This window comes from Juglans regia, chromosome 16, assembly GCF_001411555.2.
Source record: "Juglans regia cultivar Chandler chromosome 16, Walnut 2.0, whole genome shotgun sequence".
Classification (NCBI taxonomy): Eukaryota; Viridiplantae; Streptophyta; class Magnoliopsida; order Fagales; family Juglandaceae; genus Juglans; species Juglans regia.
Window position 1 is genome coordinate 18,094,367 of NC_049916.1, and position 17,065 is coordinate 18,111,431.

Sequence of the window (17,065 nt, forward strand, 5' to 3'; positions counted from 1 at the left end):
GCATAGTTTAGAAACAGAATGCGCAAAATTAGCTCATGTCTACACCAGTCATGACAAAAAATAATTTCTCTTATATAGAATTTATGTATATGCAGAACAAACATTTGAGGTCGTTTCATATTTCTTTTCAAACAAACATGCATATTTTCAAAGTCGACCTCATTTCATTTCTTTCATACAAAACTAGTATATGAACCCCGCTTATCTGGGCAACTTAGCTTTTCAGAAATTTCCTAAAAAATGTCGAGTCGATTATAAATCGTCACCTATAAAAATAATCACATAATTTCCATAAGTTTCCAATCAATCACGGATTTCGATATTTAAGCCTAACCTTCTTAAATAACCTATTTTAATTCCTCAAAACTTAAAACGTTCATAATCCCAAAATATATCATCACTTCCTAAAATCTCCAATATCCATCATAATTCACGTCAAACACAAAACATCAATATTTAAACCCGAAACAGCCAACAAATCTCATAGCATAAACCAATCACACCAACAACTCCATCATCCAATCCAACCGACCCCCTTACTCCTCGGATTCAGTCCGGCACAACCAACCAATTCACAGTAAATATGAGTTAGCGCGAAAATACATTTAAATCTCAAAAGTTCTTTGAGAAAATACTTACAATGCTATATTATAATTTTTGAAAGATCACGGAGGTGCTAGAAGCGGCAACGTAGCAACAAAACAGTGCCAAAAGCACTGTGGCCGTGGGTCTCAAAAATCCACTTTTGAATGGTAACAAACCAAGACCCGAGATTGCTAGGGTAGGGCTTAAGGATATCGGTGAAGCTAGTGGTGGTGGTGGTTGGCCGTGGGTGGCAGCGTGGGCGACGGTTTAAGGCCAAAATGCTCAAATCGGAGATGGAGATAGATGGGGCTTCACCGATGACAGATCGGAGCCAAGGATGGGTGCATTAGGTTGCTAGGAGGTCAATGATGAAGTGGTGAAGAAATGGTGGCCGGTGGTGGCGCGACGGAGGCGCACGAGCACAAGGAACGCCGCGGCATAGTGTTGCGCGTGGGGGCAAACGGCGACGCGAGAGGGGCTGAGATTGGAGGGAGGTGGTCGCCGGAGGGTGGGGAAGGCCATGGGCTAGGTGGTGTCGCTGGACGAAGGCGCACGGCGGCGGGCTGGGGAGGAGACGCAATCCACGGGGAGAGAGGAAGAGAAGTCGCACAGGAAAGCAGTAGTTCCGGAAGAAAAGAAAGAAAAAGAAAGAAGAAAAAAAAAAGGAAAGGGAAAAAGAAAGAGGAAAAAGAAAAAAAATGGAGGGAAAAGAATGAGGTCTAAACCTCACAACTTGGATCACAAAATTCCAGCGAAAATTATTTCAAAATAATAATTTAAATAAAATTAAATTAAGCACAGTGACTAAGTAAAATAAATTAATCAAATCCAACAATACAATAATTTTAAAACCCACAAACTAATTTAAATTAAGAAAAATTTAAATGCATAACAATTATTAATATTAAGGAAACATGTCAAATTTAATTTTTACAATTTAAAAAAAAAAATCATAAAAGTAAACCCACTAAAATTTGAAAATTTAAAACAAGAAAATAAATTTTTAAATTAATAACAAATAATCCTTCAATTAAAAATACACTAGAATACGGGGTGTTTCATTTCTTGTATCCTATAGTTTTCTATTCACCAACCTGAACAAAGTCGATCTCCTTGCTAGCCACCATGATCGATGTTCAATTCTGCTCATTCATCTTCCCAGTGTTTCTAATCATTTCAGCCCTCGTGATCCGATCCATTTTCAACAAACCCTCGAGGCCAACCACCGATATTCGCTTGCCTCCGAGTCCACCTGCCTTGCCAATCATCGGTCACCTCCACCTTCTAACCCCATCATTGTACAAATGTTTCCAAATCCTCTCTGCCCAATACTGGCCTCTACTTTATCTTCGCTTTGGCGCATCGCGGTGCCTGCTCGTGTCCTCAGCCTCCATAGCTGCTGAAATCTTTAAAGCCCACGACCTCGCCTTTGCTTCTCGGCCTCTATTCGCCTTTGCCGACAAGTTACAGTACGGAACTTCAGGATTCATCAATGCCCCATATGGTGATTACTGGAGGTTCATGAAAAGGCTCTGCGTCAAGGAGCTTCTCGGCGCTCGACAGCTCGAGCGGTCACGGCCAGTTAGACGTGAAGAAATCGAGTGGCTGCTGCGGAGAGTGATGGAGATTGCTCGAGATAAAGAGGCTGCAATCGATATGGGTGCTGAGTTGATGAGGCTTACAAACAATACGACATGCAGGATGGTGATGAGCACTAGGTGTTCAGAGCAAGATGGAGAGGCAGAGAGGGTAATACAGCTTGTGAAGGAGTCCTTTGAGTTGGCTGCAAAGATGTGTTTTGGGGATGTGTTGGGCCCTTTGAAGAAATTGGGCTTTTGGGTTTATGGGAAACAGGCTATGGATGTGACCAGGAGGTATGATGAGATCTTGGAGAGGGTTCTTAAGGAGCATGAAGATAGATGGAAGAGTGAAGAAGTTGAGAGAGAAGATAAGGACTCGATACTCCTGGAGGTTTGTCAAGATGAGGAAGCTGAGGTCAAGATCACAAGGACCCATATCAAGGCCTTTTTTCTGGTAAATTTCTCACCCTTTTACTTGTCTCTCTCTCTCTCACACACACACACTACGGGAAAAATAAAAATGAGACAAGTCAATTTCAAGATATAAAGTAAGTCTGAATTAAAAGACTCCAATTTCATGATCATCTCAATTGATTTTTGGTCTTATCACTTATATATGCCAGGATCTCTTCATTGCTGGCACTGAAACTTCAGCAGAAGCCATGCAATGGGTAATGGCTGAGTTGATTAATCATCCCTGCGTATTCAATAAGGTCAGAGAAGAAATAGAATCTGTCGTTGGAAAAACTAAACTAGTTGAAGAATTAGATACCGCAAATCTCCCTTACTTGCAAGCGGTTGTGAAGGAAACACTAGGACTACACCCACCTGGCCCTGTGACACTACGAGAATGCCGCCAACGCTGCAAAATCAATGGGTTTGATATTCCAGAAAAAACTGCAATGGCTATCAATCTTTATGCCATCATGAGGGATGAAGATTCATGGGATGATCCTAACGAGTTCTGCCCAGAGAGGTTCTTAGTTTCCTTCAAGGAGAAAGATAAAGACCAATATCAAAGCGAAGAAACGGGACAAACATTCTTCAACTTTGTTCCCTTTGGGGCTGGAAGGAGAGGGTGCCCAGGAACAACACTGGCATTCAGCTTGATGAATACTGCGATTGCAGCTTTGGTTCAATGCTTTGACTGGAAGGTTGGTGGCGATGGCGATAGGGTGGATATGCAATCTGGGCCGGGCATGTCATTGGGCATGGCTCGCCCACTTATAACTCGTCCCGTTGTTCACTTTAACCCGTTTGCGGCCACAACATAATCATATCTTCATCTACATAAACAAAATGTGCCGAATTATGCGGACATCAAAAGGCAAACGTTTTGTTTTAAAGAATAAGTAAAATAGGTCGGACTGTTCATCTGGTTCCGGCCAAGTGAAATGTCTTCTTCAGTTATATTTCCCATCATTTATAAAAAGTTTGGATTAGCAATGTTCTCAAATTTTTGTTATTTTAAATTCTTTCCCGAGTTTAGTTTGTTTAGTATTTTATATTTTCAAAGTTGAAGTATAGAAATATTTGGCATCTTTAATTGATATCTTTAATTGATACAAAGAATTTAATCCATATAGGTTGCATTCCCTAGCTTGGAAGGACTGTATTTGGACGGTCTACCCAAGATAAAGCATGAATGGATTGAATACACCAAAACAATTCAAATTTCAAAATCTGGTAAAAATATACGCCTCTATGAACAACACTGATCAGAGTTTGAAAAGTTTCTTTTCAACCTCAGTCATAAGTTATCTCGAGCAATTGAAAATACTTGAGATTGATGATAGTGGGGTGGAGGAAATTGTTGCAGTTGAAGTAGGAGTAGGAGAAGCAGTAGCAAGCTACTTGGTGTTCACTTGAGTAACTAATTTTGTAAACCAAAAAAAAAAAACCAGCTATACCTGGGTTTTTCTATGCTGGTACCGGGTGTACCCGGTTATCTGGGTTTCAAATCAAGCCAAAAAAAAAATCTGGTCCAGATGAACAATCCTAAAAACGAGGAGTTTAGAAGTGGCTTTACATATTCATAGGCTCTTGCGGTAATAAAATATGTTATACCAAGGTGTGAATATGAACAATAAAATTATGAAGAAGAATAATATTTCTAGAAAAAAGAATTACCGATGTGTTAACTTTCCAGTAGTGAGTACTGACCATGAATGATGCGGTCTAAAGAGATATTGATAGAAATGCGACTAGACTGAAACTGAATAACATGAGGGCGAATGAAAGACTATTTGGTAACACATCAGTAATGGTGTGTACCCACTACCAGCAAGTTATGTTGCTTCTTTGGAGTTGCAAAATAGTTGTGAGTATATCACGTTTTATGGAGATTAAGCATTGGTCTGAGTTATTCAGACTCGAGAGGGATTAGGGATGCTTAGTTTGATGTGATCAAATAAGGCAGGGCATAAAAGACTTTTAGGGATATTGCTATGCTGGTCTTCTCTCGAAAAGATTTGGTATAGTGTTCCCATTTTTCTTTTACAGGTGTGCTCGATGGTCGCACAACTTATTTGTCAGTATGAACAAGATTGAGAATATATTAAAAGATGCAGACCTGAAGTTTTGCTTACTGTGCGAGTGAGAGATTTAATAAAGAGGCACCCATAGTGGGCACCCATTCCCCTTCTCTTGGAAGTTATGAGCCTTGATGGTTGGCTCAATGGTTACACTTAGAGAAGCTATAATATAGGCCCTCCCATCTTTGGATAAGATACTTGTAACAACACAAATAGAAAATTTCTCTCTCAAGTATAGTTCTCTCAAGTCTCTTACTTAGACTATAGAATTTGTGAGTATTGCTCTAGTCTTACCACGTAGCATGCTCCACCATCGATAAGGAAAGATTTCGGATGAACAACAATGATGACAGAAAATTCGTCAAACAATTGCACTAGATCTACGATTTGCCAACGAGGTAATATCGTTTCCGCTGTGTACTTTAATCCAGTCTTTCTAACAGCATGTGTTTCTATTCGAACACATCTTAGTCTACCATAATTACTTAGTTCTAAAAAATATATTTATTCTAAAAAATATATTTATAAGAATATTTTTTTTTTCTAACAATGAATATCAGGCATACGTTTGGAAGAAAACATAGAAGGGATGGCCGGCAACCTAACAACAAGGCTAGTAATACAAGAAGGCCCATATTGGTTGACCATGCGATCATATTATATATAAATATATATATATATATATATATATATATGTATCTATATATATAGATACATATATATATATGTATGTATATATATATGAACTTGAAAACAAGAACTTAACCGAATTGTATTGAAATGGGTTTGCATGAGGGAACCCAAACCTCTTGGCACAAGTTTCGCACTGTGCCTGATTTCTAGTTAAGGATTTGTAATTATACATCCAACATAGATCATATGCCAAAGTAGCAGATACTAAAATCTTAGTCTCGTGACATAGTCAAAGGTCTCCTAAGGGTATAAATAAATTAAAGTCATTAACTATGATCTACAAGCAGTGGAGGAACCAGGAATTTGTTATAGGGGGCCAAACAAAGTTAAAACTATAATAAAATATTTTTTATTCTATTTCTGAGTCAAAATAATCTATATGATCAAAATAATTTTATAGAAGAGACCAAGATAATTTTTTAAAGAGAGGGCCAAGACAATATGAGATTAATATAATCCTATTAAATAAAAAAATTTAATATATATATTTTTTCAAACTTTGGGGGGGGCCATGGCCCCCCTGCCCCTTCATAAGTTTGCCACTGTCTACAAGATTCACACGTTGAGGAAGTAGGGATCTATTCACTCACCTCTATTATTTGTCGGAAAAGCACATGTAGTATGAAATACATGCTATGATAAAGTTCTCTTTTCAAAGAAAAAATGTATATCTAATCTCAATACACCATACAGATCTTAATCTAGTCGTTATCTCAACGCCTAACCCGAGTCCCTGAATTTGCTCGCTATCCAAAGCACAAAAGAGGATCTCACATTTAGTTAAACCACAGGCTACATAGATTATGGGTAACCATGCATAGCCTTTTTAAATATGATAGATCTCACGTAGCTCCCTCTAAGGTGACATATCGTTTGTCTTACAACTTATCCCTCTTTGGAAAAATACCAAGTGACACATTGTCTTATCTTTGCTGACTACTCTTTTGTAGCGCCAAAGGCGATCACTCATATAAATGAGCCAATCTAAGCCTGTCGACATATCTTTTTTACCATAATTACAAATTCATGGTGAATGTGTGTGCTCACTAAATGCTCTCAATCATGCTATATGATCATAGAACACATCACAATTATATGCACAACGAGCAATACCAAGAGGGAAAGAAATCACATGACCAAGTACAAATAATTAAACCACAACTCTCAAATAGGGGTGTAACCGATTCGGTCCGATTTTGAACAAAATTTAGGAACGAATTGATATGCACCGGTTTTGCCTTTTTCAAAACCGAATACGCATCATTTAACCTCCTAAACCAGTACCTCCGGTTTTACCGATTTCCAGTCCGATTTTCCGGTTTAAATAATTTACAAACTTGTCATAAAAAAATTTGTTTTATAAAACTGCTTTAAAAAATCTGTTTTATTAAAAATCTGTTACTATTTACAAAAATATGGTTTATAAAAAAATCTGCTATGTAAAAATAATTCTGCTATAAAAATTCTACTTTATAAAAAAATTTGCTATGTAAAAAAAAAATCTTCTATAAAAAAACTATTATAAAACAAAATGTTATACAAAACATCTGCAATAAAAAAAAAATTATTTATGATGTTAATTACTAATTTGTTACTAATACTATATATTATACTATTATAGTGGTACTGCTACATATAGTGTATATATATATTATAATGATATAGTGATACTAATACTATATGTTATACATTATGGAATATATATTATATATTATATAATAATACATTGATACTAAATTATTACTAATACTATCTACTATATTAATAGTAATATTAATACTATATAATAATATATGGTCATAGTGATAATTATATAATATCTTATATATAATTATTATATATATTATATAATATAAAAAATATTATACATAATATTAAAAAAAATTACTTTAAATATATATTATAGTGAATCGATTTGGTCCAAAAAACCATAGAATTAGAACCGGACCGATTCGGGCCCCTTTTTTCATTTTAGAAACCGATTCCGGACAGGACCAGTCCAAAACCGGACCGGTGCAACCACTTCGGGCCGATCCGATTTTCCAGTTAAAATTTACACCCCTACTCTCAAGTAGTGTTTTGGGACCACTGTTCTCCATGCACAATTGCATGTATAGTAACTTTTCAAAAGAATGCGCCTACCAAGAGATTACTTTTATATATAAAAGTCTTTTGCACAACCATGAAGTTAGCGTTGACTCATCGTGAATTTTATTTAAAGTCAAACTCGCAATATAAGCCTTAAATTGTAGTGAGCAAGTCTCATTGCGACTTTCAAGAATAGTCTCACTGCGACTTTAAGAATCTACAAAGTGACAACAAATTTCATTATGCAAACTCAATTTGCGACTTCAAAGTTTCATATGAATCTCTTGTACTTAACAAAAGCATGTGAGATAACTCTCATTTATTTTTCTTTTAGGGTAAAGTGATTAATGTCTTTGCCCTGAAGGACAATCACAATAATGTAGCCATTACTTTTAATGATTTTCTCAAATCGCATCACAAACCCACTTTACCAAGTAAGCCATATTTACCATTTAACCAAATCTCAACATTTGACTCCTATGAGCAAACCATATCAGAAATACCAAATTGTATAGGCAAAAGCTAGATTATTTAGTATTTGTCATCTCATTAATTGTCTATAGAATTTGAACAAGAGCTCCTAAAAACTATTTTTCATATACACAGTCTCACAAAACATGAAATATGAGCTATTTTTCAAAAACTCATGTCCACTGTCCCGTAGTATGGAAAACTACTCATTATGCTTCAACTAATAATTCAAAACAACCAGATTGTCATCAACATTAACTCTATTAAAAAATACTTTTCTAGGACTGTCAACAGTGTTCAAAGAAGCTATTTAATTCAATAGATCGTTAAGAAAAATAATTAGGTATATTGAGTATTTTTGAATAGATTGTTGGTTTAGGCCGCACAGAAAAAGTACTAGCAACTTTCATTCGCTTTTTGTACCAAAATAGTACAAGCAACAATCTTGCGGTCAAAATACTTCACACCTAAATGTCACAAAAGCTAATCATCTAAGTCTCCTATAAGAATCAGTTGTTTAACTCAAATGTGCAATCAATAGCTATCTAAAGCAATGTTTTGAATACTGTACCGAATGTCTTACCGGTCAAGGCACTAGAACGAAATATTTCAGTACCAGTATCGTTTCGTGTATCGTTTCGAGATAGTCGATATATGAATAAATTATATTATAAAATAATAGTCTATATATGAATAAATTATATATAAATACATATATATAGATTATAAATAGTCTAGTCTAAATTTGGGGTAAAAGAACGAGCTTGTAGTTTGAAAAAATGAAAAAAAAAATTAAAGGCTGAAATAATCAGTCGATACGAGCCGAAATACAGGCCGAAATATCGGCTGGTATTTGGGCTAGTACGAAATATATGTAATACCTGTACCGGACCAGTGGCCGGTACGCAAATATTGGCCGATACGGTATGGTATTTAAAATAGTGATCTAAAGACAACTTAATCAGTGCTAAGAGATGGATCTATACCCCTAGCAACTCTACTTTTCTTTTGTCAATTAGATCAACAACCCCAAGTTAGATTATATAAGTGGAGTGAATCTAAAATTCAATATTAAAATTGATGCCATGTGAATTCAATACCTTTAGTGGAGTCATATTACAAATATTCTCTTTTAGTGTCTAAAAGACGAGAGAATAATAATATATAGCTACACGCTATTTATGAGGATCTTATTTTCTAGTAAATTTTGGAAGTCACTATCAGTAGTGGTACACTATCACTCAAATGTATACTCACACTAGTTGTTGAATTACTCCTACTATTTTCGGTGACCTTTTATAAAAATATTTCAAAATATTAAGGATATTAAGGTTATGGTAATGGGAAATGAAACGTTCTTTCCAAAAAATAAGTGATACAAAAATCTACAATACCCCACCCTCGCCGAAAATATGAGTAATTTTCTTGAAAGCTTAGATCTTCTATATTTTTAATAGAATTCAGGTTTGTACAAAATAATCACTCAACTTTACTTAAAGGTGAATGAACTTGATCTAAGGACGACAAGTCATAATTAAGGCCACAACCCCATATTACATCAACCCAAGTGTAATAAAACAACAATTGCGATTGAGAAAATATTTTATTTAAAAAATATATTTTTCTTAAAAAAAATTCGAATCACATTTATATGGTGAGACAATTCATCATTATTGCATGTTCTTAGTTTGTTGTATAGGAACATTAACATAGAGAATGCTCACATTGCCTTTTCTTAATGACACTACTAAATAAAGAACATGGATTTCATTAGCCTTCAATTTCTCAAGTTCACACTCATCATCCTATGCCTTCACACCATATTTTAGCATATCATTTCTTCACCCAAGAAACAATATTATTGAGTCAATGAGTGACCATCCAATTTTTAAACCTCTAGAAATTCTCAATAACACCATTGTATTTAATGAGTTTTAAATCAAATTAGGTATAGATTTAGCTAATATCGCATTAAAAGCACTAAAAGAAAAAACATCACTTTGTGCAACAAATGCAGTATGTGGCGTTTTAGCTACTAACTAGCAATATACCTATTTCCCACTTATTCAATATTTTTCGTATTCTTCAATCAACTATAGAAGAGACAAAAAATTTTTACGAGAAAATATCTTAGCCTAACCTATCTTACATCAGTTCAACCACGAGCAAGATTTTTAGGCTTTATTAAGTCATACCTGATTAGTTAGACTTTTGCCACAACTACTTTGCAAACCTCCAAGGTGCTTGGTATTACCTTACTCTCAAGGAGTTCTCCTAAGTTCATATATTTGCAAGAACCTATTTGTTCTCGCTAGAGAGAAAGAAAACTTGAGTAAGATTACCAGTACTAATACCACAGAAAGGTGCGATGATAAAACCATTAAAATGAATGTGTCAATCAAGAAAGTCCTCAACACTCTTGCACACTTAGATTTTAATGTCTTTACTTGCCAGACATACTAGCAAGTTTCGGAGAGTATGTACTTATCTATAAGTTAATCTTAAGTTGATTCAAGATTATAATGCTCAATCTCAAATATAGGAAAAATTAATCTTTGCATTAAAAAAAAAAAAAAAAAAAGCATGCAACTTCCGTTATTACCCACTAGATTCTTAAAGGCAAAATAGTAGTTTAGCTCTATCTGATAGTTGATCCTTCAACTTCTATTAAAATTGTAATGCATACATCCCATGTGAACTTCTAATTTTACTCTAGATCTTTCAGAGATTTCTACAACAATGATGGTCTAAGACTATCCAATATTCATAATAATCTTCATTCGTTTCTAACTATTTTTCATGGAGAAGATTAATGAGACAATTAAGTTGCATACACAATCTCTAGGCTTTCTTTTTGGTTATCTCAAAGTTACTAATCTATATGCATTTAATAGCAAACACATCTAAGATATTTGCTATAAGATCGAATAAAAATAATTAACACATGTGACAATATCGAAAATTCGCTATGCTTCCTAATCATCTTTTGCAACTGAATGATTAATTATTAATTTCTAACTTAATTTTTGCACAAATTTATATCGTATAGGAGATTAATTCTAAATCAACCTCAACCATATTCCCACTAGAATAAGCAGTCTATCGAGTCAGTCCCATGCAAGAACAATTTCCTCACAGATTGAAGAAATTCATTTTGGGCCATTAATAAGCATGGATTAATTAAACTCGGCTACTTAATCCTTTATTTTATAACATTCTAAAAAAATTTAAAGACTAAATTTCAAAATTAGCCTAACAAATATAAGTGATAAATAAGCACACAATTACATCTACAAAAAAAAATCACATTTCATCCAAATAATTATTATTCGCAAATATAATAATCTAGGCAATTTATAACATGAAATAAAACACTTAACAAATGTGACAAAATGATCTCATAATATCATCGCATACATCTATTCAATAATGATAATCATGCAAATAATATTTCAAAAAGAAAAAATATTGATGTAGCACAATGACATGATAAATTAATAAATAAAATCAGCAAACACATTAACAATAAGCTCTAGCCCAATGATTGAGCTTCTAGCCTTTGTGTGTGAGGTCTTGGATTCAAAACACCATAAAGACCCTTCTTCCTCTAATGAATGACCCGAAAAGAAAACAAAACTTTTGGATGGGCTATGCGCCCAGCTCACTGGATTGCGAGCCATATTGCCCAATCCATCCACATAAGATACCCCCGTCTTTTAGCGGATCGTGGGCCACATAAAAAAAAATTGGTCCAACCATAAAGCCTTTGGGTTGCCTCCTGGGGTCTTTTTTCAATAATATGGGCCGGATTTGAAAAAATACTCAAAATCGTTTCAGCCCAAATAATAAAAAATTGGTCTCCGCCCAAAGATTATTTTAAAACAAGCCCATTGTGTTTTGCAGCCCTTGCCCAAATCCATCACAGAACAAACAAAAAGCTGCATTATTCTTCTTCCCGAACGCATCAGTTACTGTTCATGTAACGGGAAAAAAAAATTCATGTAACCGCCGCTACCCCTTCAGCGCCACTGCCGCAGCTCCTAGTGACAATAGAGGACCATGGTGACGCTGCCTCACTACACCAGTCTGGTGCGCACAGCTCCATTGGCACATGGTATCCAGCCAATGCTCTCAGCGTTGTGGGTATAAGAAAAACAACACTTAATGTGAATAACGTTTTTATTCAAAACTGTCTTATATTCTGTCTGTAGTGCTTTACATATATATACATGTATTGACTTATAAACAAGGAAAGTAATTTACATGGAAAGAAATGAAAACAAGGAAAAAACAGAGCAAGTCAGCAAGCGGAGGCACGGACGTGAAGGTGCTGAAATCATGCTGATCGTGATACGCTCCTGCGCTGGAATCATGCAGATCGCAATACGCTCTTGTCAGCTACGATGTTGGCTTGATTGGTGGGATCTCTTTTACAGTGGCCTACGCTGCACACGATCGCAGCGCGATGCACTAGACGATCCACCCTGTTGGTACTACGCTTATCCATGTCGGCACCGCCTCTCCCTGGCAGTCAGCGCTGCACCCTTGGCAATGTTACACAGGCATCTGCATGAGATGCGCCGTGCAGGCTGCGCCATGGGCGACGACCCAACTAGTGCGCGTAACGCCATGGGCGGTGCAGCACCCAGCTGGTGTGCCCAAGCTGCAGTGCTAATTGCACTCTCATAGGTGCGCGATGCACTGCGCGGAGCGGCTGCAGTGCGTGCAGCTCCTTGCACAGCAGTGCTAGTGTTGCAACACTACCTTGGTTCGAGAGGGCATCAGCGGTTGCCTCAACGCCAAAAAACGCAAAAGGCATCATTGAGGCGAGCACTGGACCACAGGTACGCGCTTCTGCCTCAGGCGCCCCCGGCACCGATGTGTGCAACATCTTCGAGTACACGGGTCCCCTCGCCCGCTCTGCATGTGGCCACAGTCGCAGCCCAACGGTCTTGTGGTTGCATTAACCATGCTCTGCTACCACCAGCAGTAGAGCACGTAGTTCTTTGTGCGGCCTAGTATACGGATTTTCCGCAGCCCCCCAGGCGCAATGCACTGCTCTCTGAAGCGGTTGCTGCACGGGCAGTAAACACAACGCAACACCCATGCGGTGTGCGTCGCTGCCTCTTGCGGTGCTCGCATCACCTGGGTGCTATGCATGCTGCTGTCTCATAATAAATATTTTGCAAGCTCGACTCATTGATTATTCCGGTAGCCAACCATGGTTACGAAAAAATAAATAAATTTTCTTGTCATAGAAAAGTTATTTCGTAAAGAAATCACAACCCCGACTACAAAATATAAGTTAGAAACAATCGTTTTGGCTCTGATACCAATGATTGAAATACTAGATTAAAGGACACAGTTTAAGCAATATTATCTCATTGGCAAATCGAGGATCTAGTGTAGTTATTGCATGGATTTTCCGTCATCGTTGTTCATTCGAAATCCTTCTATATCAATGGTAGAGCATGTTACATAGAAATACCAGAGTAACACTCATAAATTCCACAGTCAAGTGTCAGGACAAGAGAGAATCATACTTGAGAGAGAGATTTTCTATTTGTGCTATTACAAGTGTCTTATCTAAAGGAGGGAGGGGCTATATCATAGCCTCTATAAGTGTAATCGTTGGCTGGCCATTAAGGACCAGCCATCAAGGCTCATAACCCCCAAGAGAAGAGGAATGGATGCACATTTATTACACATATTGTACGAACAATTATCAAACCTATTGAAACGTAGAGTTATATAGTTCGAGCATGTTAGAGGCTCCGTTCGAATGACATTAGACCAATCGAACATATACATATATAGTTCAAAAAATACTATAACAATTACTTTTTAGTGACGGTTGGAAAATTGTGACAGTCCTCAAACCGTTACTAAAAAGCCTTTTCTATTACGGTTTCTGGAAACCGTCATTAAAGATAGATGAGATTTTTTTTACATTCCAATGAATGAGAAATTTACGTTCAAATGTCACATAGATGTTCGAACATTGTGGCTACTTACGTACGAACGTGAAACGTTTTACACCAACGTTATAGTGAAACGTTTTACGCCAACGTTATAACGTTAGCAATTAACGTTCGAACCTTAATTGTAAATTTAAATTAAATATGACTCTAATTTAAAAATTATGTGATTTTTATAGTGCATAATTTATGAACAAGTCTAAAAAATTAACTTGTGTATATTTATATATACACAATTTGTAAAATATAAATATATATTTATATATACATATATAAAATATATTTATGTTTATATATATTTGAAGTGCAGTGATTTAGTATTAAAGTTGAAAAATATAACATTAAAGAAGATTGAGAATTGAAATTAAAAAACCCTAGAAATATTAAATAATATTTTTCCTTACACATATTAAAAGTAAAATACAAAATATGATAGAATTTCGTAAACAACACTCAAATGATAGCATTGTTCGCGAAATTCGTATTCCGTATCTCTTTAGTCAAGGTATCAACCTTGTCGTTGAGGATACCTACACGATGGGCTATCTCGACGATAAACGCCTCTAGAGCCCCTAATGATCGATCAACCTTATGATCGAAATGCACAATCAGCTGTGAGATCAGCCCATCAACCCAAGCAAGCAGCGCATCTCCCGCAGATGTACTCGTCGGCTACTGACTACTACTCCCCACACCTGGCTCAAGCTGCGTTGGAGGAACTAGATCCTCTACAAGGGGTGGTTGATGTCCCCTCGCATGTCCAATGCTACATTGACGCGTGGTCATGTCGAGGGGGCTCATATGATCTTTGACCCGCTCCTCCGGCTGGATTGACACTCTCATAGCAAGTAATAGCCAGCTGATTAGGACACCGTATGAGAGATTTTCCATGGAGACAATGCTCGTCTCGTAACAGATCCTCTCAAAGAGGTGCAGTGGCAAATCTATGCGAACTCCACGTGCCACTCGTATAAAAAACTGTGCCCGAAGGCGACTAAATGTGGTTTTATGTGCCACAGGATCCATGTTTGTTACAACAATAAGGTGTAACATGTGGAAGAAAGGTAGCATATGGTTTTGGTTGAAGGTGTTCTTCCTCTCAATCTGCATGTGGTCCCTTCTGGTGAGGATGTAGAAATCCTCATCTCGGTCATCATCCCGAGCATCGAGGCCAGTATTCTCGGCCTCTGACCGGTCTACATCTCTAGCTGATGCTGTCTCAAATGGGCCAGTAGATGATGTAGAAATGCCTACATTCTCACGGGATGTAGCATGTGCAGATGTAGATGTGCGAACCATGCCTAGAGAGTTAGCCATAGTCGATGTCTCAACTCCTCGACGAATCCCAAGGTACTCGGTGATGACATCTAGTGAAATCTCAATGGAAACACCGCGTATAGTTACGATGTGAGAGGATGTGTCCTAAGGCATGTCACACATCCCCATATAGAACTTCTGAACCATTGAGGGATATACCTTCCCCCTCAATGTGCAGATATTTCCCCAGCCACTACTAACGAAGATATCTCTAAGGTTCGTCTGCTCCCACTTCAATTCGTCGAACTCATTGATTATGACCTCTCGCTCCACCATAACAATGCGAGCCCCAATACGAGTAGTGTCCTAAGTGGCTCATTTCCTCCCTCGTTTCCTGGTATGCAAAGGAAGAACCATATCCTGAAAATAGAAAAGGAAAAAAAATTATTTACATTGATACATTTTTTGGGTTAATTTTAAGCTGTTTTGCATTAACGTTCAAACATAGTAAAACAAATGGTCGAACGTGTTTTACGTGCGAACGTATAACATACATGTTCAAACGTAAGTAGTAAATAAATTTCAATGACATACGTTCGGACATTTTTGTTATACGTTTGAATGCATGGGTTTTACGTGCGAATATAAAGGATGCACGTCCGAACGTTGAAGCATAAATAAATTAGAAAAGTAGTACGTTCGGACGTTATAATTGAACGTTTGGACATAAATGTTACAAAAAATAATGTCAGAATGTAAAAAAGTATACGTTCGAACGTAGAAGACATAACGACTATGAATTTTAAATGTCGTATGTTCGAACGTCTTGGTGAAATATTCGAACGTTACGACACAAAATGGCTGAGTTGACTCAGCCATTATTGAAATCTCAAAAATCAAGTTACAAGGTTCTAAATACCGAAATGCCATTGTAGAAATGAAGTATACACTTCAAGAAAAATTTTTACGATGACTATTTGGCCAATGGCAACTCGTGGTGGCCGGAAAATGGAGTTGAAAATCTAGTCACCACTTGGCCCATTTTAAACAAAATCAACCCAAATTTCAAATAAAATACATGTTAGAGGTTAAAAGATAGATGCCTACCTTTTAGTGACGGTTGTGGCGGGGTTTGACTGCGGCGGCAACAGAGGAGTGGCAGCGTGCAAACGGGAATGAGTACAAAACGGTGAAAATGACGTTTTGCCATTCTGTTTTGGGCTTATATACACGAAACGTTCAAACATAATTCTTAGTACGTTCGAACATTTGTCGATTGATTTTTCAAAATATTGACTATAATATATTATATTATTAATATATGTTATATATTATAATGTATACTATAACATATAGCATACTATATCTAATATTATATTATAATATATATTGTATATATATAGTGTATTATATATATTGTATTATATAGTATATTATATATATACTGTACTATATATATAGTATAGTATTTATCTAATATTATAATATATTATATATATAGCATCCATTATAAACTAATGATCTTTATCACATTATTCTTCTCAAGCACCTTCTAATTATCATACACTCAGATTTGTTATTACATCAATTTCTCGAAATAAATCTCAAAATTCTGACAACAAATCCCAGAATCTAGACACACAGATTCGGAGAATTATTTCTGGACTATATATATTGTGTATTATTATATATATAACACTCTTATATATATAATACACTATATATATTCACAAGTAGTTAGAGATGATGCCCAAATATATACCCTGAATAAAGAAGAATTTAAGATTAACAAAGAATATCTCAAACAATATTATGTGAAAGATTAAAATAGTCACAAAAGATTAGTATTTTTGTCAACTTATACAAAAATAGAAAGAAA

The 17,065-nt window shown here is 36.2% G+C and overlaps 1 protein-coding gene across 1 annotated transcript; it reads left to right on the forward strand.

Moving 5' to 3' along the window:
• Positions 1–1,646: 1,646 nt before the first annotated feature.
• Positions 1,647–3,576, forward strand: LOC108987105 (cytochrome P450 705A5-like). Its single transcript, XM_018959963.2, has 2 exons — positions 1,647–2,619; positions 2,789–3,576. Exons 1-2 carry the CDS (start codon positions 1,711–1,713, stop codon positions 3,437–3,439), a joined length of 1,560 nt encoding a protein of 519 aa, XP_018815508.1. The 5' UTR covers positions 1,647–1,710; the 3' UTR covers positions 3,440–3,576.
• Positions 3,577–17,065: the final 13,489 nt, after the last annotated feature.